This window comes from Culex pipiens, chromosome 2, assembly GCF_016801865.2.
Source record: "Culex pipiens pallens isolate TS chromosome 2, TS_CPP_V2, whole genome shotgun sequence".
NCBI classification, from domain to species: domain Eukaryota; kingdom Metazoa; phylum Arthropoda; class Insecta; order Diptera; family Culicidae; genus Culex; species Culex pipiens.
In genome coordinates, this window is record NC_068938.1 from 101,376,756 (window position 1) to 101,401,437 (window position 24,682).

Here is a 24,682-nt window from a genome sequence, read left to right on the forward strand (position 1 = left end):
AAACAAATAGTTTTGATTTATTATCACAATTTCCCTAAAGCATCACTCACAAAGTACGGAGATTTGTAGGAAAGCGAAATAAATTTTCATTTAAATGGGAAGCTAAAACAGTCTGAGCCACGGAGATCCGGGTTCAAATCTCGGCGCGGACCAACACAACTGGTGAAATCTCTTCCCTTCTGGATGCTTAGTAAGGGAGCGTTCTTTTATTACGTAACGCAGATGGGGGGAGGGAGGAGTTCACATTAACTAAATTAATAGCCACTGAAACCGCTTTGTAATTGCGGCCCCGGTATCCTTGACCTGTTAAAGAGGGGCCCTTTTAGACAATTTATGGCAGTGGTTGTCAACATTCGTGGATCTATTTTACCCTTGAAAAATATTTAAGAACTTTATTCTAATTTTCAACTAATTGGTATCAATGCATAACAATCATCAATGTTACGGAGAACAGCATCTAATTGCATCGCGACTCTAAATGTTACTATATCAGCACTTTGACGTTCAACTACAGCTCATAATAAGCGCTTTCAACTGATATCGAGTGATAAATAGCTCAATGGGAAGTGAGCGAGCTAGTTACTATCCACAGTTTTACAAAATCAGTTGATTAAATAGTGAAAATCATCTAATTGGTTGGAGTTAGGAGCGAGAGCTTATCCTGCTTAACATTCAAGAATTTCCCCTAATTTACTTTCGCCAAAAAATAAATATAATTTTATTTTTTTTTTCAATATGTATTCATTACCTTCATGCAAACTCATTTAATTAAATTACTTTTGTTTAAAAATTCAGCAAAACGTCAAAGAGTTCAATCATATTTTTTTTATTTCTCTTAACTTATCTAATGTAATCTAATCTAATCTAATCTAATCTAATCTAATCTAATCTTATCTAATCTAATCTAATCTAATCTAATCTAATCTAATCTAATCTAATCTAATCTAATCTAATCTAATCTAATCTAATCTAATCTAATCTAATCTAATCTAATCTAATCTAATCTAATCTAATCTAATCTAATCTAATCTAATCTAATCTAATCTAATCTAATCTAATCTAATCTAATCTAATCTAATCTAATCTAATCTAATCTAATCTAATCTAATCTAATCTAATCTAATCTAATCTAATCTAATCTAATCTAATCTAATCTAATCTAATCTAATATAATCTAATCTAATCTAATCTAATCTAATCTAATCTAATCTAATCTAATCTAATCTAATCTAATCTAATCTAATCTAATCTAATCTAATCTAATCTAATCTAATCTAATCTAATCTAATCTAATCTAATCTAATCTACCACAAACGCATCCAGTCAAATGAAAGCATGCTGGAAAGTCTTGTGTAAGATTACGCCACAAGCACTTTCTTTGTCAATACAGTCGACTCTCTGGTTGTCAATATCCAAGGGACCGTCGAGGAAGAGAATCATCAGTTTACAGAACTATGCAAAATGAAGACTCGATTGAAAATATTTTTTTCTTGATACCCATCTATGGGAGAGAATCATGGCAACGTCCATCAAACAAAAACAAACTAATGTCAAACACCCTTCAAACCTTCGTTTCGCCAAAAAAATGTCTATGCAAGCCATGAGAAAGTGAAATTATTGACAACCGGAAGAGATTTTTAAAGCAAACAGAATCCAAGGGACCGTCGAGGAAGAGATCCTGCAAGCAAGGGAAAATATCGAGGAATGAAGATAATTGAAGTATGCAGATTGAAGGGACTGAAGAATTCATCGATAGATGGAGAATTATTGATATCGAGAAGATCGACAGCCAGAGAGTCGACTGTATTAATAATTGCAGTACATCCGAGAACACACGAAAATTTATTGCAAAAATGAAAGCGGGCAGCCCTACTACGATGTGTTTACCGCATAGAAAATTCTGAGAACGGATCGCATTTCACAGAAGCTACATGGGGTATGGACAATGCGTACCAAACGCTCCAGATTACAGTTTCATTTGTATTTTGTAGGATGTGTTTAGTGAAAATATGGTGTTGTTATATAATCAATTAAATATAGTAATGCAATACTATGATAATTTAATAAAACCTCTCCATCAATTTATAATCACCACTCACCCAAGCACACAAACAGTTACACAAATAAAATCAAAATGAGACTGTGCGTCATCGTGGCCAACACACTCCAATCATAATATTTTTTTTATTTCTCCCAAACACACACAAACAAATAAGAAGAAAGAAAGCAAAACTCATAAACATATTGTTTGACAACTTTTTTTTTAAGTTTTTAGTAATGCTTGAAATAATCATAAAATAATAAAAATAATAAATTTTGTTCTCAATTAATTTTTATATTGAAAGGATACAAATCCTCACATTTTTGAAAAAGTATGCTAATTTGATAAACATTTTAAAGGGCTGATGAATTTTTTAAGCAAAAGCCAGATAAGTATTGAGGATTTTGGCAAAAATGTTTTTAAAAAAACATTGAATTTCCATTGCATCCTGGTTCCTCCACAAAAATGGCAAATTCCCCCACTGTTTTTTGTTGTTGTTGGATTTTTGAGAAATTTGGTGTCGAAGGGACTTTTGTGAAAAATTGGACGCATCACTGTTTTTGGGAATTTGATAGGAAATTTCTTTGGAAAAAGTAATTTAAACTTACTCGTACTGATCCATAACATTATGCATCAATTCGCCTCGAAAGACTCTAAAATATATATCATAACAGCAAAAGATTTCAAACTAATTTTTGTTTATTAGGGATTAACCATAAACCACGTGGACATATTATAAGATGGGGTAGGAAGTTTATTAGGGGCTAACCATGAACCACGTGGTCATATAATAAGGGGGGGTCTTAGTAATTGTCCACGCTCCATACAAAAAAAAAATTTTTTTCTGTATGGACAATTGTCCACGAGGGGGTGGGGGGAAGTTTCCAAAAAAGGGTCCACGTGATTTATGGATGGTCCTTTAAGGTATTTTTGAATGATCCCCTGGGATCCTAAACTAATTTACGAAGGTCAGGTCACGTGCCCCTAAGCCTGCCCCCATCATGGTAACACCAGTGATCATTTGTGCACGGATTAGCTTTTCGTTTGATTTACAAGACAATTTTAGCTTAGTTTTCAGGGGAATTAAAAAAGTAAAGAACGGGGAAATATGTTATTAAGACTCTTTAATATAATAGTATTTTACTTAGAGTCTTGCTCGAAGTAAATCCGTTCCAGTCCGTTCGTTAGACTCTGCGGCTTCTGAATCACAAGCAGAAATTTCGGGGATCATATCTCGGTTAGTTACTTGAAATTTGGAACTCAAACAGCTAAGCGAAACTCTCCTGAAGGAGATTCTTATATCACTTCTTGCAGTAAATGACGATCTTGTATCTCTTTCTCACGCTCAAATTGGTTGGAATTGGAAAACCTTTATTATTTTAAGCAATATTCGTAAACGAAATGAAAATCTTTAAACATTAAACCGATTAACTTATGAAATCTATTTTTCCTAAATTCTTAGATGAGTTTAAATAGTGAAACATTTAACAAATCACAAACAACGTATAAAGTTAAAGTATAAAGTTAATTGATAATCACAGTTCGAAACCATCCCTCTCCATATGGCTCCAAATCGAAACCCAACCGTGGCCAATTGATTCGAACGTGCCAATAGAGCGCACCTAACCTAGTTATTATCTTGTTTTGCCTTCCAGAAACCCATCACCCCCGCCAGGAACACGTGTCTGATCTCCGTTTGAGTCCGATCAGCATACCGTATAGGGTGAGGAGAGCACCACCCTAGAATGCTTCGTCGTCAGTCAGCCAGCACGGGAGGGTGCACTAAATGAGCCTATTTATTGATGCTTGAATGACCTGTCGAAAGGAAAGGATCGAAAACAGGGCGACATCTGGTCAACTATCGAATCGAGGCTTCATGAAAATGTTTGAAGAAGATCACCGCAGAACACACGGGTCATAAATTTTCAATTTGAAGGAAGAAAATTGAATTACAGGAGGTATCACATCGAATTTATTCAAAGGGTTTTGCTTATAATTTCTGATAAAGTTTTAAACATAAAAGTACCTTTCTAACATTTCCAATAACACAAAATTGTTGCAATCATATAACAAACTTCACATATCAGTAACTTTGACACGAATAACATCCCTCACTTTCAACAAATGTGATTGATGATCCCTTGTTGAAAAGCGAAGCCAATCAAGCGTTCGAGGCAATGATCCAATTAAAAATGAATAAACAAATCGATCCCGCTGGCATGACGCGAGGGTGTCATCCACGTGGCACACGGCAAGGAAAAAAAAGGACGAAGCTATCAACCGTTTGCCGTTTGTCGGTTATCTGTCCAACTTGGACTTTTACGATCCCCCTCGGCACAACGTGTTCCAGTAATGTTCAGAAGGCACCCTCGTGTCGTCTCGTGCTGCAGTGGAATTTTATTCGATCTAGATCCGACCGTAATTATTTCGAAAAAAAGGAAGATCCTGTGTCAAGGGGCTTCGTGCAGCTAACTTTGGGACAACAACTGTTGTCGGTGTGTGTGTGTTTTATTTTTTTCTCGGGACCACGATCGGGAATTAATGCGGAATAATTATATTTGGAAGCATGGTAATTGATGGAAGCAAACAGTATGGCACATCAACCGTAACGATTTTTCTTCCCTGCTCTTGTTTGAGTGGAAGATTCGTTAGGGAATGTGGCTAGTTTATTTACGGAATAAGTTTATTAGGTATTTCAACTCTGTATAAACCCAACTTCGGCTAAAGTTTCGATTTATAAATTTGAGAAAAAAAAAACATATTCAACCAGTTTTTGATCTTTACAAAGAATTGGGAAGAATTTTTGCACGTGTACAAGTTCGCAAATTGAGATGTTGAATATTTTTGAGTGTTTTGACATTTTAAGGTTAAATGAATTAAGGTTGCTGTACTTTTTGAAACGCTATGTTTAAGTGCCACTTTTCTAAATTAAAGGTTTATGGATAAATTCATGCGAAAAACATGCTTAAAAAATTCAAAAATCAACTGACAAAAACGAGAAAAGCAACCATAGAAATGGTGAAAGATGTAATAGGGTTGTAGAAAAAAAAAATTACAACCAAATACAAACAAACTGAAAATAAATATAAAAAAAGGTACAAAAAACTGGAAGAAACTGTAGAAAACTCTAAAAATACGCCTAACACAAATTTGATCTCAAGAATGAGACATTAGACATTACATTTTTCATGAAATGTTATAAACAAATATCGTTTTTGAGCGAGCAAAATAAAAATACCCAAAATATATGCCTTCCCGTTTGTAATCATAGTAGACAAAGATTTATGCTTAAAACGCTTATGTACTAAGAATTTTGACAACTCGGCACTTTTTGTTCACTAAAATGCAAATATCTCGGCTTTGGATGGACATAAATTGAATGTTAAAAAAGCAAAATGTTCTCCGCGAAATTTCCTATAAGCTGCATGCATTAGTTTTGGCTGCGATTTCTGATTTTTTTTAACAAAAAAATACAATGATTTCTCCCTGAAACGCCCTGCTATGCCCAAACATAAGCTTTTATGGAGTATGTCTGTACAGGAATTTGTTCAGGGGATATAAACTGTAACTTGAAGCTCAAATTTGAATGACTTTAGTATGATTGTTGCGCGCATTTCTGAAAAAAAAACTCGAAAAATGCACTTTTTTCATTCAACCTCAGCGTGCGAATTACCATTTTTGGGATTTTTTGATGTATGGAAACATTGTTCCTGCCCCCAGAACTGGACATCGGCATACGAGAGGATAAAGAGCACGATTCGGTAGTAAAATGGTACTGTGTGCTGACTGAGAGGATAAATCCCGAAATTACCGAGAGTACTTTACTCATGAGTTCATCTTCAAAAAAAGTTCATCTATCAAAAAATAAAAAGTACCGGTACCGAGACTCGAATCCAAGACCTTCGGCATATTGAACCGTGCCTTTGCCGTATGGGCCACCATGGTTCGGTGACTAAGTGGCGGTCATTTGTCCATATTAGCCACTCAATCAGATGAACTGTTCCATTGAACGAATGAACACGCGAGAGGACTGCACTCTCGCAAAATAGCACTTTCCTCACGTTTCTTTTCGTGAGGACTATCCCCTCGTTCTTTAACTTTGGGTGTGACATCCTCATCTATCATTCTAGAGGTGAGCACCGAAGTTTTGACAACTTTGCATTTTTTTGGGACGCCCTAATGATACATTTAAATACGGATTTCATGATTCGATTATCCAAAATTAATCGAATCTTCGTATATTAGAGGCTGTAGCAACTGATGTCTTATAAATACATTTGATTAGTACTGTATTGCACTTGCTCATAAATTGTTCCTTATTATGAGCATATTGTCGACATGACCTAATTCATGCGCATCGCTCGCTCGCAGAACAATTTAACGAAAGCAATCATCGCGGTTATTATCGAGTTTTCGAAATGAGAATTCAGCGCGAGTCAATTTGCATTATCAACGACGATGCACGTTACTCACTAAAAATTCGACATTTGACTGGCCGTCAACTTGATTGACACATTATTATCTGCATCGGGCACACAATAGACCTTCATTGAATAATAATGTGTGAGAGGGCCCCTCGCGAACCTCGTCGCCAGTGTCGCGATTTCGCGTTGGTCCGCGTTGATAGTGAACTTTTCTGTCAAAACATACAAAAGGTTCCCCGAAGAACCGGGCCGGGCCTTCAATCAATCTCCCCCGAAATAGCGGCATGGCCCGCAAAACGCCAACAAGGAAGACAAAAGCCAAGTTGACCGGCTCCGGGTGAATCTTCCGTCACGACACGTGTGATAGAGCGGGTGGAAAAGGTCAAAACCTGTGGCAGCACGTCGTAGCTGTCGTCGTCACCGTTGTACGGTGGGTTTGAGATCTAATTTTTTCAATCAGTCTTGAATCTTTGAATCTTTGAATCTTTGAATCTTTGAATCTTTGAATCTTTGAATCTTTGAATCTTTGAATCTTTGAATCTTTGAATCTTTGAATCTTTGAATCTTTGAATCTTTGAATCTTTGAATCTTTGAATCTTTGAATCTTTGAATCTTTGAATCTTTGAATCTTTGAATCTTTGAATCTTTGAATCTTTGAATCTTTGAATCTTTGAATCTTTGAATCTTTGAATCTTTGAATCTTTGAATCTTTGAATCTTTGAATCTTTGAATCTTTGAATCTTTGAATCTTTGAATCTTTGAATCTTTGAATCTTTGAATCTTTGAATCTTTGAATCTTATATTTTTTATATATGCCACAAGCCCACCGTTACTCTCTTCCTAGGGTAATTCCACCCGCAACAATCCCCCTGGTCCAACCTTCCGCTACTTCCCCCCTGGTGGGCTTTGGCAGGAAAAACAACAACTTATCACACGCGGCGTCCGCTCCACCACGCATCAATAACAGAAGTTTGCCCCGTTCATCTTCATTAGGGCGATAATCGGCCGAAACTATCAACAAAAACTTTTGACGCCATCTCCGCCGATTTTTGTTTGATTCCCCTTTGATGTTGGTACGCGTGATCACCTCGATTTCTTCGCGGCTTTGTTTGAAGAGCTTTTTGAAGTCTAGCGCGCGGGTGCCGCTAATCATGGCTTTCTACCTAAGGTACTCGCGATTGAGTGTGTTGTAGTGCGGTTGTCAAAATCGTTATCTCTGACTCTCTCACTCCACTGACACTGACATTGTTTATGTTTTGGTTTTCCTGGCACGGTCCATTGTTCGTTTGTTATTGTTTTGGTTTTAGTGGCACGGAGCCATGCACTCACACTAATGCAAAGTAAGATCGCGAGTACCTATGATATACAGCCTTGGCCGCTAATATCTTTCATTTTCCTGGTTCCCAGGACCCGGAATGTGTGTACGTGAGAGCGTGCGAGGGGCTCATACAGTGACTTATGGAATTTGATCAATCAGTTGCTTATCTGACCATCAGAAGCAACCAAATACAGGCAATCGAATGTTTTATTAGGTGATATTCGGATCTCGGTAAGCGATTGATTATGTTTTTGAGGCAAGTTAGGGTAACCAATTCATTCATAATTTTAATTATTTAAAAATGTAATACAAAAGGTCTAAAAAACAAATCAAAGCTGATTCCATATCCTTTCACATCTTTTTTTTTATTTTAAAATGAAAGTGTTACAATATAGTATAATATTTTTTTCGTAGGCTATCGGTCTTCATTTCTTTATATTTGTAGTTCGCTAATTTTATGAACATTCTTCTTTTTGAATTTCACTATCCAACTTACTCAGCAATGGTTATGAAAGTACGGTCCGTAACTGGAATGTAAATGGAACCGATTTTTATCTAAACATTTTTACACATGGGACATTTATTTGAATAACTTTGGTAACGTTGGATGGATTTTTGGGACATTTTTAAAATATCATCCAACTTTTTTCGCAAAAAAATGCAGCATATACAACAGTAGGGTGACAATAAAAAAATCTTCATGAGGGATACCTCTTTTAAATACTTTATACTTTTTTACACCTAATTAGCCTCTAAATTTCAACTCGTCTATTGTGTGCTATCTTGTGACAACGACCATTTAGTACTTTTTGAGAAAATCGATTTTTAAAGTTTGATGGTAAATAATTTCAAAACTATGAGGGATGGAGCCAAACTTTTTGAAGCAATCGGTTCGTATACTATCGCTTAACAAACGCTCAAAGTTTCAACTAATTTTGTTACACCGGTTAAAAGATACAGTAAATTATGTAAACAAAAATCTGAAAAACACGTGTCACAAGTGTGTTTTGAAAGTAAATTTGTACTACGTGTCACAAGTGTGCACAGAATTCCCATACAAACTAAAATAAGCTCAAATCAATGGTTTAATCGACTTAATCAGTATATTTTCAAAAACAAAAGATGAAATTGCTTTTAAAAAATAAGTATCAACACAAATTTGTGAAAAATAAGAAATTTTTTCCACATTTTCCAACAACATGTATGACGTGTCACAAGTGTGCACAATCATTTTGATGATACATTGGTCTATGTCACAAGTGTGTATTGCGATATCCGGGAAACGGAAGCGAATTTCCAAAATCGGATGTAAGCATCTTGTAGTGTTTGTTAAGTATAGCAAAACGTCATCATTAACTCATTTTCGACCAAAATGGTCGTTGCCACAAGATAGCACACAACAGACGAACTGACTATTGATCCGATTTGTGATGTCAAACAATAAAACCTATGTGAAATTGAAATAACTAAATTTAGAAAATCAAGCATTATTTTTGAAAAGGTCTATAATAAATGATTTTTCTAATTTCCTGGTTTGGACCAAATGATTAAACTTGAAACAGTTTTAATAAAAAGATCAGGAAAAAGTTTCATTGGAAATCGGATCATTAGTTTCCGAGATATTGTCAGTTTAAAATTTCAGGCCAATTTTCATTTGCATCGATTCAAATTGCTTGCGAGACTGTTTCACAGAAACTAATGGCCCGATATTTAATGTTCCAGAGAGAAAATTGAGGAAAATTTTCTGAGCATTAAAAAAACGTTGCCACTCCAATAAAGTTGATTTCAGGACACCCTAACCGCAGCTATTTGTATCAACCCCAAAACCCTCTAAAGACCACGCGGTGGTCGCGGTATTGGAGGATGCTTTGAAGTTTGGATATCATCATTTTAGGATGATTGTTTCCTGCTGGCAGGGGCATCAAGCAATAAAGCAAAGTAACGTGGGCAGCGGGGGCGAAAGGTAAGTAAAACCACCCAAAATAGCTCTCGAGCCTTATCGATTTCACACCTTCAAATAAACAGCGCACGAAATGAAGATGCCTGATACCGGCGTTGAACTCCCACCCGGAACGCGCCACATCTCAATCAGGCCGCTGAATGCGGAGCAATTTGTGTACTTGAAACGTCGGTAAATAGAAATTTATGTGGCGCAAGGTTCGAAATACGATAAATCACGCGAAAGGACCGCCAGGCCACAGTCAGTGAAATAAGCAGAAACAGCAGCCTCGGGGGCGTCGAAGTTGAACAGTCATGCCCCCTCCACACTGTTGGTGGCGGCGAGGTTTAGTGATGGAGAAAAAGGGCGATAAGATTCTTCTTGTATCTGCCGCCTTTAATGGTTTTGTTGTTGTTCGGTCTAAGACAATATCTGGGAATCATAAATCAACACCTCAGGCGCTTGGAAGAGTTGAGATTGGGCGAAATTTGGAGGAATAAACATACTCTATCACATTTTTTCAGGATCAACTCGTTTGGCAGAATGTTGAGTGTTACGTTAAGAAATCGTTCCAGAAAAAAAAACTTGATCCTCTATGTTCAACGTACTAATATCAAAACCATGACTACAGTTTTCAGAATAATCAAGAATAGCTTTCTAACTATTGATTTTCCCTTTTGTTTTGAAATCATGAAACAAGTCTAGTCCACATGCCCTTTCTAGGATTCGATGGAAAACAAAAATAACTCTTTTCCAAGATTCTATGATGTAGACTGTAGAGCCGGCCTACATGCTTGATAATAAATTCCATGATTGATTGATCATTTGCATTGTTGTCTCGTTATCTCGTAAATCTCATATTAGCTTATTTTTAGGATATGATTGCCAACAATCCTCTATCACAGAATTTATTTCTATCTATCTTAATGGCGAATCACCGTTCCGGAAATAATTTTCCCATAATGGTTGCAATGCATCATGTAAAATGCAAATTATCACCGCTCGTTGGCATGTTTCTGTGGAAAATCAATTTTCATTACCAAGGATGGCTCGTTTTTCGATTTTCCTATTTCGGACAACTGTCCGCGATGCCGTGACGACGAATGAAGAAAGAAATATAGATACATATCCGGATGGATAAATTGGATTGCTAAAAGGGCAGATTAGCATACGGTGGGCCGGGCTAGACCGTTATCGGAATATCGATTACCGCGGCGCGGGCAGAGATAGGTGGACATTGTGTGGTGAGCTAATGTTAGCTACAAACCAAACTGATGCTATCTTGGTGTTGTAATGTGTAACGTAAATATCAGTAGATTCGACTGATGTGTTTAGGTAAGGTAAGCTATTGAATTCGAATTCACTCAGAATTTTTACTGATATTGCATAGGCAATAAGTTTCTTTTATTACCAAAAATCTAGTTAAGAAAGGAGAAAAACATAATATTTACTGTCTCGTGATACTTTGTGTCCTTGCTTAATTTTTAGACTATTTTGACCAATTCTTAGCACTTGTTTACCAAACAGTCATTTTTCAAATTAAACTTTGGATGGATCTAATAATTTTCCATGTTTTCCAACTATTTAAACCATACAAAAACATATTTCCACACCTTTTCTAAACATATCTGTGAGCAGAAGTTATAAAATGTATAAGTGCTGGAAATTTTAAATTTTGCAAAACTTTTTTAATAAAAGTGCTCAAATCAATGGATGGAATACAGATATTTAATTATTCTAAAGAAGCGTTCTTTTATTACGTAACGCAATAGGGACGGGAGGGGGGGTGTTGGAGGCCATGTGACGCTCAAAACACATTTTTTGAAATGTGTATGGAAACTTTGTTACGAGGGGGGAGAGGGTCTAAAAATCCGTTTTTTGCGTTACGTAATAAAAGAACGCTCCCTAAAGCTCTCTTATTGATAAAAGCAGATTCTGTTGGTATAAAATTATACAGGATATTTTAAAAGGGGGTATATGGAAGCGTTGTCCCATCACGAAAAAAAACAATTGTTTAGTTTGCTATGGTTCATCAAGTGAATGGAAAAACCACCATAAAAGGATTTTAAAGTTAAATCAAAAACCGTCAGTGGGGGTGACATCCTGTTATTTTAGCAGCTGTCTAAATTTGAGGTACGTTTTTGGCCAAAAATGACCTCTCGAAAAAATCATTTTTTCTAATATTTGTGTTGTATTTGCTCGAAAACTACCCAAATGTTTGAAAACCATTACTACAAATATTGTAGCATGTCAATACGATTCCCTCGAACAAAAAACACTGTTGAATGACTTGTTTCATCGTATCGTTGTATCTGATCATCATTTTAGTTGCATTTGGCCCAATGGGATGGGATTGGGTCAATTTTCAAACTATTAGCATTTATGGTAATGTTCATCAAAATCCACCATATTTTGGGAAAATGTTAGTAAACTATCTAAGAACAAATCTACGTTGAAAGAGTTTCGATGTAATTTAAATTGTTTTTGTTACTAAGAAATTACGAGAGGTGTATTGTTTTTTGACCCACAGTCATCCCCACTGACGGTAGTCAAATTTAATCAATTTGGGATTGCTGAACTCGGATACGACCTCTTGAATAATCCAAAGTATTCAGGGAATGTGAAATTCAAGATGGTGAAGCTAGACCATTGGAAATTTTTATACAAAAATGGAACAGGCAGTCAACAAGTCAAATCTAATTAATTAGGGGTTGCTGAACTCGAATATGAGCCTTACAATTCCCTAAAGTAGGGGAAATTCTCGTTTGTTTGGCAGGTTAATCACTCGCTCCTAACTCCATCCAATTTGTTTATTTTCAATATTTGAACAACTAATTTTGCCAAACTTTTGATAGAAACTTGCTTGCTCACCTCTTATTGAGCTATTTATCACTCGATTTCAGTTGAAAACGCTTTTAATTAGCTTTAATAGAATGTCAAAGTTATGACCTGCCAACCTTAGAGGCACGCTAGAATTAGATGCTGTTCCCCTACTCAGGGAATGCAATCCAATATTCTACCTTCGCCGTATTGGTTGCACATTCCCTGAGTACTTTGGAGTATTAAATTGGCTTTTGCAAAATATCTGCGTTGTCCCGACACGAAAAGAAGTGCCTGTCAAACCAACCAAATTTGACGATATTGGTTGATTCAGAAAGCAAAATTTTGTTTTTTTCATTTTCGAAACAACTGTAGAAAAAGGGTTTTCACAAACTCACTAGGAGCGCAAAGTTCTTCACTTTTGTGTTTTAAAGTCAAAATGATCCAATTGTACTATGTTGTCCCGTCACGCTACATTTGTATCTCTCTTGACTCAAACTTTGTGTTTTTTAATGTTTGCTGCATTGAATTTAATTGTAAATTTAATGTACTTTCCAAATTTGTGAAAATATTGGTACCTTTTCCCACAGATTTTAAAGTTATCAATCAGTTATCTAAATAAGCCATAGTTCCCAGATCTTAAAAAGCGTATTGTTAAATCCACAAGACGCTTGCATTCCAATGCTGTCATGAAAAATTTCAAATCTTCCAACCACTTCTAAACGGTGACCTAACCCCGAAAAGATAACGAATCCGTGACAGTAAACTTTATTGGACGCACATTTCAACATTAAGCTTGGGAACTCCACACAAAATTGCGAGATATTTTTATTTTATTTATCATTTGTGATTTGGGAATCGATTTGAAAAATTCAAGAGGGCTCCCATGAATTTTCATAATAGTTTGAGAATGTTCCCAATGCATCTTTTCTTCAGTTGGTATCCCAAATATTTAGAAATGTCCTTTTATGAAAATTGTCAGCAAAAACTTTCCATTTCAAATTGGCATGGAATCGTTGTCCCGCTGTCATCCAACCATCTCCGTCACGATCCGTTCCGGTGGATTAAGCCGAGCAGCGGTTTTCCAACGGAATCCCGCAAACGCCTGATTTGGCGTCAAATCTAGCGCATAGTTCTGGTGGTGGGCGAGGACGGTTTGGTCAGTCGCGGTGGTGGGAACCTAATCCACCGCCAACGTTCATCCAAGAAGCAACGAACAAGTGGAATTTCCTGTCCGGACAGCTTCTCCACTCAACTCTACTGGCTGCCCTGTAGCAAGTGTGGTCGATTTCTGGAAAATCAATATCCGGATAAAAAGATAGAAAGAGTGGCCATGTGAGTGTGTGTGAAGTAAGCGTGTTCCCTGGTTAGATTACTTTTCTTGTTCCTGAAGCCAGCTGACTACGTGCAACCCGATGGTGGTGGTGTGGGAGCTTCTGATTTCCGGAAATGTAATCTGCACAAGTACAGCTAATAACGAGTAATAAAATTAAAGCGCTTGGTTTGGGGTTTGATCGATGGGGCCAAGGTTTAGTGCATTTACACCATATGGATCGGAAGTATAACAGCAAAAAACCGCAATTTGTTATATGAAGTAACCAAGTTTGGATGTGCTAATTGCTTTTTGGTCTCTTGTAATCCAATTGGAAGATCATCCAGCATTTTTAATCACTTTTAGCCCAGAAGCTTAGAATAAACTATATTCGGCTTGTGAAGTTTGAAAACTGTTCTCCACATTCTAGGCACCACCATAAATGGGAGAGAAAATCTGAATAAATCAACAAAGTTAAAAAAATGAAATAAAAATATATTTGTTTTTAAGGTAAAGATCCCCAAATACCAAGTTGAAATGTTTGAAGACGATTTGACAACTCCTCAAAAACAACCTTCAAGGACATGAAATCAAAATCCACCAGGTGATCCATTACCCTGCCGCCAAACAACAACAACATGTTTCTCTAAGGTCATATCCCCACATCATAGCCGCGGTACGTTGTTTGTCCATTTTGGGGAAATTGGTCCTATCGAATTACACAATAAACAGTCGTTATTCGAGGACCATAAGGACGCACTCCACACGTCGTCGTCTCTGTCTCTTCAACGTTAGAGCAGCAGCAGCAAAAAAAGCTCTCTAACTATACGACGGTATAGGTGACGGACGGTGACTTATCCCTCCTGCGTAAGCAGTGAAGTCACTGAACTATGACGAACGTGTGGCTTTTCGGAGGGGATGAGGGGCGCGTTGCTTCGAAGGGTGGTCAACGCGACGTCGTCGTGGTCAGTGTCGCGTGGCGCAGGACGTGTGCCATCTCTTCCAAGTCCGTCACTGTCCAGTGGATTGTGTTTGTGGATTGTGGTGGTGATGTTTTAGGGAAAAGTGCAGCCAACCGTTGAAAGTGTAACGCGTGTCCTTTATAAGGAATAAGAAGGGAGGATTCACTCCTAGTTGCAGTCACTAAAATTAAGCTCATTAATAAACATAAGCCACGTACCGTAATTTGGAACTAAAATTTAGTTGAAGGCGCTTCTTTAAAATGAATGGTAACGTTTAGTATGAACGTTAAAAATACATATAGTTCATGACTAGGGAATCTTAACATCCGAAAAAAAATTACCACACTGAATATGGATTCGTTAGCAATAAATGTTTATCGAACTGCTTGAATAAAAAACATGACCTTTACGATATTGAACGTATCTGTTGATTGTGATGGATCACTGATAAAGCTTCTAATAAAATGAAGGCAAATGTAATTTGAGATAAGTCTGAGCTTTTACAGCAGCAGCTAGGTAAATTAGGTTTACCGATTGACGTCAGCGGATAGATGAAAATAATATAACTTGGTAGAAGAAATTATAAATTTACTTAAGTAATTTTTTTGACCATTTTCTACGAAATCGGCAAATTTCATAAGAATATATATTTGTTGTATTTTTTATTTGACTTTCTATGCCAAAGAACCATTATATTTAATAATTCGTCCATAGAATTTTGACAGCTGTCTTTTCAGGCAGGCGTGGCCGAATGGTTACGCTGCCCGCTTTGTAAGCGGTTGATCATGGGTTCGATTCTCATCTGCTCCAAGCATCCATCGGGTGGGGAGTAGGGAGTCGGTCCCGGCTTTTACTCAAACTCTGTTCTCAACTTTGAATTAATCAGCTGTTGAAAAGTAGTCCAGATTTCAGCTTAGGTTTGTAACTTTATACAAATATGCTTAAACAACAAAATACATCAAAATGAATTTAAAAAACTGTCCAAACTATCGTTGGATGGGTAACTGTAAGACCTTTAAAAAGAGTTTAAAACTAAGAATCTCTGGCAACTCTGTTTGAAGTTTTGACCACTCAAATGATATTTATGTAATTTTCCCATGCGGATTATTCATGTATTTCTTTGATTAGGCATATTTGTTTAAAGTTACAAACCTAAGCTGAAATCTGGACTACTTTTCAACAGTTGATTAATTCAAAATTGAGAACTAAATTTGAGGGTGCCCAAGGTGGAACGGTACGCCAGTTTATGGACAATTTCTGTTCAACTAAAAACAATTCCTTACGTCGACAGATTGCTTCCTATATAGTACTTGTTTAAGTTACGACGTATTTCTTAAAGGAGCACCCAAAAACTGGAGTTGCAGTGTCAATATGGCTCTGCCTTCCCTTTCCACCTTAAGGAGTCAAGTACACTCAACCCTTGGTGGTTGGTCACTTTTTCTTTTGACATTTTTTTAAGTTTGTACCCCGTTGCTGTTTGGACTTAGTCAAACTAAAAAGTGACGAACGTCACTTTTTACACGGGACTCACACGTACTATCAAACCAAACTTTGGTAGTAGGTGTGAGCTCTGTGTAAAGATATACTAAAAACCAGGGTGTAGAATAGTGGTTCGCAAAGCGGCCTCAATTTAGAACTATCAAAGTGGAACCAATTTACTGTTCGTAAAATGATATAGTATTGTAATCAATCTGTAATTTATTTTGCCAGGAATAAAAAAAAGTCGAAGGCGTCGAGCTTTTGAACTACTCGAAGTCAACAAATCTTAAGAAGTGGTTTGGAATCGACATTGACATAATTCGTCGCTAACATTTCGATAAGCGCTGTGTCTCGCGCAAAACCTATGTTAATGAAGCTTTTGAAATGTTAGCGATAAACTATCAATAACAATATATGGCACCTGCCAAATAATATTGAATAATCTTGCTACTATATTATCACTGCGCTTCAAAAATACATAATCTCGGAACTCCCATTCGGTTGCTCTTCTGATTCACAAAATTTCAACCACTTCTAACGCTATTTTTTGTCACGTGGAAAACAAAAAAAGGTCTCTTTTGGCCACCTTACGTTTAGTTTACTAACAAAAAAGCGCGAATCACTTATTTTTTGTGCGAAATTTTTAACATCAACAGATCCAAATGGTTTCAAAACAAGTAACTTCAGCAGCAAATAAAAGTCACGCTTGAGCTTGAACATAGCCTTCTACTTTGTTTATGTTTACAGTTGTAGTAGTGGGGAGCAGTGGAGAAGGGAAAATCACTTTACGCAATCTGTCTTATCAGCACCCAGCTAAAAACTAAAAAGTGACCCCGTTCGTTTGACAACAATTGGTGTCAAACCATCAGGGTTTATGTGTAAATCTACTGAAGCAAAAACGTTACACAATAAACTTCGACAGTTAAACCCTAAAGCGACCTGCTGGTCCACAATTTTTCGGTCAGTGCTGAGCTAATCAAGTGACATTTTTTGGAAAATACATAACCCAGGCACAGTTTTCTATTATGATTCGATTGGTATAGATGATGGTGGATCTATGTGCTTTCTATTAAAAGTTCATTTTTACACCCTATTCGCACTGGCTCCTTATGTAGCCGGAAAAAAACCATTTTTAAAACCTCAACTGTCAAAGCTATATGAGTTAAAACCTTGTTTACATTTTTAAACCAGTTATAAGAAGCCCGTTTAGAGCAGCCTTAAAGCCATTGGAAGGCAAAACAACATTGTTTATCCTTTCGAAAGTCGCGTGTTTTGGCGTGTCATATAAGTGCCCTTACAAAGTGTGTACAAAGTACACGTATGCGGCAGCCGGTGGGTTACGATCAAGAGTTACAATAAATAAAAATAGGATATAAATCTAAGATGCAAATTATGGGTTGATAGTAGTGTTGGTTTGTTTTGCCGAACAATCGTTCGACACTCTTATTTTTTGTTGAAAAATAGTCCGTTGCGTTTCCCCAGAAGATAACGAAAAGTTAGTTGCTACGAAACGCTATTGAAATTTAAGAAAAGTTAAACGGCGCAGAATTGACAAGGATATCTTCTAAAGTGGACGCCAAGAGAAGTGGGTTTGGAGCAAATACGGGTCATCACAAAATTCTAGGGCAGTCATCATTTCACATTGTCATCTCAAAAGCAGCAAAAAATAAACACAACAATCCTTATGTAGGAAAGAAAAACCAGGCGCGAACCGAGTTGCTTCTAGTTTTACTATAATTTCATATATTTATTTTGTTTTTGTATTCTTTTTTTCATCATATTCCCTCATTGATCTTTTTTTGAGACTGATCTTGTTCTCTTCATTTGCAGTGCGGTGCTTCTTCTGTTGCAACCCTTTTCTTTCTTCTATAACTCTTTACAAACTTTATACACATTTACAAAGGGGCGGCTGCTCAACTATGATAAGATGTTTTTGCTTCATTTTTTTTAAAGAAAATTAAAATCAAATTCTGTGAGACGTGTGTTATGTGTGTAAATGTGTTTAAGTTCCGGAAATTACTTGCGAAGGCGTTACTTGATGAAGGTCCACGGTCCTTAGGGCCAAGTCTCCTCTGGAAAGCTTCCACCAACTAGAAGGTCGCATGGTCTGTCCTCCTACGAAAATAAAGCTTCTACTAGGGGGGGTTACAGAGGAGAGCGAGGACATTTAGCCGGAAAAATTGGCCTCTAATTCGTAGAAGTCATGCCGCACACCACACCGAGCTCCCGTCACCGGACTGCGTCGCGAGATATGAGACCTGACGTGTGAACGTGTGATTTATGACTTTGCCATGTGGCCTTCGGGAAGGGGATCTGCGGAAAGATGCTTTTCCTGTGGGGGTGTTGGATGATGGGTTTTTGGCCCGCAGCGGGAAGGTTGACCGGATTAACTTAATGGAGGGTAAAAACCAACGGCGTTGGAGGCGGAAAATAACAGGATCGCTTTTAGAGGTCGTGGCGAAGCGATGTTTTCCACCACTGCCTGGCGGGGCGGATAAGAAGGCAAGAAGTACTTGTGCTGCACATCCACAACCTACAGAAAGTGTAGGAACTCAAGAGGGACAAGGTGACGGATTGCAGGGCTGATCCGGTTTGAGTTTGCAATATCGGTTTTGTCGTGTAAGCTCGTGTGAGTGTTTGCATGTGTGTACAATGTATGTGTGTGTATGTGTTTGGCACAGTGAACAAACAGTTTTCGATTGCTCGCTGGAAAATGGGAGACAAATCGTTACACACTCCTGGGTGGATAGATATAGAAGAACATCGGAGAGGAAGAGTCTGTTTTCAATGTGCCTAAAGCTTACTCGTAGTTTTTTTTTGTTTTACTTTTAGTTATATGTATTTATGATGTACTTTATGAATTATCGGGTAAATTTATGTCTGTTGCTTGGGAATGGGGAAAAGTGCTTGCAGAGGACTTTTCTCACTCGGCTCTGACACTCACTCGTTCTTAAAGGCTGGGAAACGGTTGTGGGCCTGCGGGGACGATGGTCTGCCCCGGGACATCCGAGGGGAACCGTGCTCCAATCACTTTTCCCTCCTTATATAAACTACTCCTAAGTTGCTCAACTCAGTAAGTAAGTTGTTGTCTGTTTCCATTACACAAACAGCGAGTAAAGTAATCGTATCAAAATCCACTGGACATCAGAAAATAACATGTAACATCGTTTCACAAAGTTGAAGTACCTAATCATCGCAACATCTTTAAGTATGTCACATTTTTTAAGTTTTGTTTTCTCTCTATGTATGTGTGCTATTGTGTGATTTTTGTATGTGTGTGTGTGATTGATACACTTTAAAAGCATTTCCGTTAATTGATTTTTCATTAGCTGCCACTTTTCCAAGGTGCTAAAATTAGGTGAATTGATTTCTCTTCGTTCTGCGTCATCGAGGCGCCCTCAACACAGCTCTTAAACAGTAAAGAATGACTCTGAATATAACCTATATAGACAATATTTTCTCTCTGTAATAATAATTATTATCATTTATCATTATCATTATTATCATTATCATTATAGTGAATGTGTTCTTCTGCAAAATTAAACCTTGCATATTTTTTTGTATCTTTTGTTCGTTACAAAGTCAGTGTCCGTCGGCGAGTCCACTAATAAAATACGCTCATTCTTCTAATACACCGTCAAGAACAACATATTTGTGCTAAACAAAAACCATACTCAGTTTAAAATACCTCAAAACAAAAGCGCATGAACCAGATTTCACCTTTTTTTTGAGGAAGTACAACAATTTTTGACTTCAACTTCGTTTCTTCTTCTCAGTGTAGTGGGGATTGTGGAGGGGGGTTGTTTTTGCGGTGATCCATTGCCATAAGTCCGTTGTGGGTTGTGCTTGATTCAGTTGTTTCAGTTCAGTTCCGAAGCATAGTTCCAGTGTGTAGATCCAGTGCGCGTTAAACCTCGTGTACGTAAGCGTCATCGTGTTTCCGGTTGCCATTTTTTGGGAGAGGACAAAACTAGGAACTGGGAACGGGGAAGTTTGGGCTTAAGGTAGCTTGAAGGAGGATTGGGCGAACGCCAGCAACGCCAGTATCATGAGTGATGGTGTGGCCGTTCATCCCCACTTTTGGAACAGACCCATCCGCTGGCACCGGCAGTTACTTCCCCAAAGGTTACACCGACACGAGGAGTTGTAGCAACAGTCATTGCTTCGATGGTCGCAGTTTCCGCCGCGCCTTATGCAGGCCCTCCTGTAGACCTGGATCAGCGAGGAGCGTCTGGAATGAGAGAAGATGGTCGGGATAGATACTCCTTTAGTACTCATGGTCTTGAACTTTTCAAAAAGAGAGGTACAATTTAAATATATAGAGATACCCGGGCAGACGGTAATAACAAAATTCATAATATTTCAATAACAAATCCTGTTAAAATAACAAACAGTGTTATTATTTTAACCTGAAGTTCAACTTCAAGAAGAAAAATTAATAACAGTTTCTGATAAAATAACAATATTTGGTATTGAAGTGATATTATATTGAAAATGTTTAATAACACGCCAATAAGAGGAAATGTTATACATTTCAAAAACTCTCCTAATAACAAAATTTGTTATTCGTTCGGTATACTGACTTAGAAATAAAATTACCACAAATCGCACAAATGGAAAAGTTTCTAAGTGTCCATAACACAATCTGTTATTATTTTTTCTTTTGTTAAATATGTTTAGATCTTTGGGATAATTTTGTCTAATTTCGTCGGGGTCAATATTTTGGCCATGAAATGGGGTCCTTAAGCTAAAATTATTCTAAAAAGTTGAAATATTGGAAGTTGATTTTTTAAATTATTTGATATACCCCCTAAGGGACTTTGCTAAAATTGGCTAGAACTATGGGATAATTTTGACCAATTTCGTCGGGGTCATTATTTTGGCCATGAAATGGGGTCCTTAAGCTAAAATTATTCTAAAAAGTTGAAATTTTGAAAGTTGATTTTTTTAATTATTTGATATACCCCCTAAAGGACTTAGTTTAAAATGGTTAGAACTATGGGATAATTTTGACCAATTTCGTCGGGGTCATTATTTTGGCCATGAAATGGGGTCCTTAAGCTAAAATTATTCTAAAAAGTTGAAATTTTGAAAGTTGATTTTTTTAATTATTTGATATACCCCCTAAAGGACTTAGTTTAAAATGGTTAGAACTATGGGATAATTTTTACCAATTTCGTCAGGGTCATTATTTTGGCCATGAAATGGGGTCCTTAAGCTAAAATTATTCTAAAAAGTTGAAATTTTGAAAGTTGATTTTTTTAATTATTTGATATACCCCCTAAGGGACTTTGCTAAAATTGGCTAGAACTATGGGATAATTTTGACCAATTTCGTCGGGGTCATTATTTTGGCCATGAAATGGGGTCCTTAAGCTAAAATTATTCTAAAAAGTTGAAATTTTGAAAGTTGATTTTTTTAATTATTTGATATACCCCCTAAAGGACTTAGTTTAAAATGGTTAGAACTATGGGATAATTTTGACCAATTTCGTCGGGGTCATTATTTTGGCCATGAAATGGGGTCCTTAAGCTAAAATTATTCTAAAAAGTTGAAATTTTGAAAGTTGATTTTTTTAATTATTTGATATACCCCCTAAAGGACTTAGTTTAAAATGGTTAGAACTATGGGATAATTTTTACCAATTTCGTCAGGGTCATTATTTTGGCCATGAAATGGGGTCCTTAAGCTAAAATTATTCTAAAAAGTTGAAATTTTGAAAGTTGATTTTTTTAATTATTTGATATACCCCCTAAGGGACTTTGTTAAAATTGGCTAGAACTATGGGATAATTTTTACCAATTTCATCGGGATCATTATTTTGGTCATGAAATGGGGTCCTTAAGCTAAAATTATTCTAAAAAGTTGAAATTTTGAAAGTTGATTTTTTTAATTATTTGATATACCCCCTAAAGGACTTAGTTTAAAATGGTTAGAACTATGGGATAATTTTTACCAATTTCGTCAGGGTCATTATTTTGGCCATGAAATGGGGTCCTTAAGCTAAAATTATTCTAAAAAGTTGAAATTTTGAAAGTTGATTTTTTTAATTATTTGATATACCCCCTAAAGGACTTAATTTAAAATGGTTAGAACTATGGGATAATTTTGACCAATTTCGTCAGGGTCATTATTTTGGCCATGAAATGGGGTCCTTAAGCTAAAATTATTATAAAAAGTTGAAATTTTGAAAGTTGATTTTTTTAATTATTTGATATACCCCCTAAGGGATTTTACTAAAATTGGCTAGAACTATGGGATAATTTTGACCAATTTCGTCGGGGTCATTATTTTGGCCATGAAATGGGGTCCTTAAGCTAAAATTATTATAAAAAGTTGAAATTTTGAAAGTTGATTTTTTTAATTATTTGATATATCCCCTAAAGGACTTAGTTTAAAATGGTTAGAACTATGGGATAATTTTGACCAATTTCGTCGGGGTCATTATTTTGGCCATGAAATGGGGTCCTTAAGCTAAAATTATTCTAAAAAGTTGAAATTTTGAAAGTTGATTTTTTTAATTATTTGATATACCCCCTAAGGGATTTTACTAAAATTGGCTAGAACTATGAAATAATTTTGACCAATTTCATCGGGGTCATTATTTCACCATGAAATGGGGTTTCAAGCTAAAATTAATCCGATAAATTAACTTTTGAGAGTTCTTTTTTTTTATTTTGTTATATTCGCTAACGGAATTGATTTATTTATTGAGAATTTTTGAAGTGTGAATAACAAAAACTGTTATTATTTTCACAGAGCCAGGAAGTCGGAGCTGACGTTGAAGTTCGAGCTGGAGTGTGACCTCGGAGACTGCATCGGATTCATCTAATTTTCAGCAACTTTTACTTGGAGTCGGAATCTGTGAAGTCGGGTATTTTTGGAGAGCTAAAGTCGTCGTTGACGTCATATCCTGCATCCAGTGTCGGAGTTGTCTTCAAAGTATGGATTCAAAGTCGCTTGGAGGTACCCGACTCTACAGCCCTGACTAGTACAGAGGAGTTATGGCAACTGCAGGTTTATTTGCAAATTATAAATAAACCAAAACAATAACTTTTTTTGTTATGGAGACATACCAGTGCAATAACATTTTTTGTTATTATGCTGCTCCACCTCTCCGCACAAAATAACAAATCTTGTTATTCCTTCATGATTCCTTCTGTGTTATTGGTTTGTTATTGCAATAACAACATAATAACAGTTTAAGTTATTCTTCGAACAAATCTTTGTTATTGATTTTTGTTATTTTAACAACTAATCCGATCATCCCAATAACATATTTCGATCTTCTCACAATATCAAAAACTGACCTTCCCAAGTTATTTCCGTCTGCTCGGGTAGTTAGTACAATTCTGGAGTTTTTTTTGAAAAGGTCCAATAAACCAAATTTTCAGGTTTTGCTTTTTGGGTGTTTTTTAATACCCCTGACTCAAGGTGGTTTCAAAAACACCCAAAAAGCAAAAACTTGAAATTTGGTTTATTGGACCTTTTCAAAAAAAACTCCAGAGTTAATATTTTCTCCAATATAAATTTGCTTTTAAAATTTCATGTTTTTTAGAGTGTAACAATGTTCTACAAAATTGTGGAGCAGACAATTACAAAAAATTTAATATATAGACATAAGGGGTTTGCTTATAAAAATCACGAGTTATCACGATTTTACGAAAAAAAGTTTTGAAAAAGTTACTTTTTGCGTTTCTCTTTGTTTCGTCGTCCGTGTCTGTCGCGGATGACCATAAACGGCCATGATCGATGACGACCAACATTTTCAAAACTTTTTTTTCGTAAAATCGCAATAATTCGTGATGTTTATAAGCAACCCTTATGTCTATATATTAAAATTTTGTAATTGTCTGCTCTACAACTTTGTAGAACATTGTTACACTCTAAAAAATAACCCTGCAAAGTTAGAAAAAACATGAAATTTTAAAATGAAAATTTTTGTTCTAAATGGAAAAATGACCCTTCTGGGTCAATGTTGATTCGAAAAGTACATTAAATTTCCCATAAAATGACATGTTCCAAAAATTTTTACAGTCAAGTAACGGAAAATGGGAGAATTTTAAAAAAAATAGTGTTTTTTTCGATGAAAAATACGTTTTTTCAGAATTCTGAGTACGCCATCAAATCGGGCGTGTAATTTAACATAAAAGTCCCTTTGACACCAAATTTCTATCTCATCACCGTTTCAAGCTGCAAATTATTGAAAAACACTTCTTTTTTCACATGTTCAAAAATGGAAGGGGTCGTACCGCCCCTCCGTCACGAGATATCAAAAAACGGACCTCGGATTCGTGATCAGGGACAAAAGATACCCCTTAGGACAAAGTTTCACGCAAATCGAAGAGGGGTCGGGGCAACTGCTGTGTGAGTTGGCGGAGAATTAC

The 24,682-nt window shown here is 36.5% G+C and overlaps 1 protein-coding gene across 1 annotated transcript in view; it reads right to left on the reverse strand.

Moving 5' to 3' along the window:
- Positions 1 to 19,076: 19,076 nt before the first annotated feature.
- Positions 19,077 to 24,682, reverse strand: part of LOC120413090 (uncharacterized) — a 46,055-nt gene continuing 40,449 nt past the window's right edge. Inside the window, exon 3 of the mRNA XM_039573797.2 lies at positions 19,077 to 20,526. Coding sequence (XP_039429731.1) covers positions 20,364 to 20,526 — 163 coding nt within the window. The 3' untranslated portion in view covers positions 19,077 to 20,363. The remainder of the gene's footprint in view (positions 20,527 to 24,682) is intronic.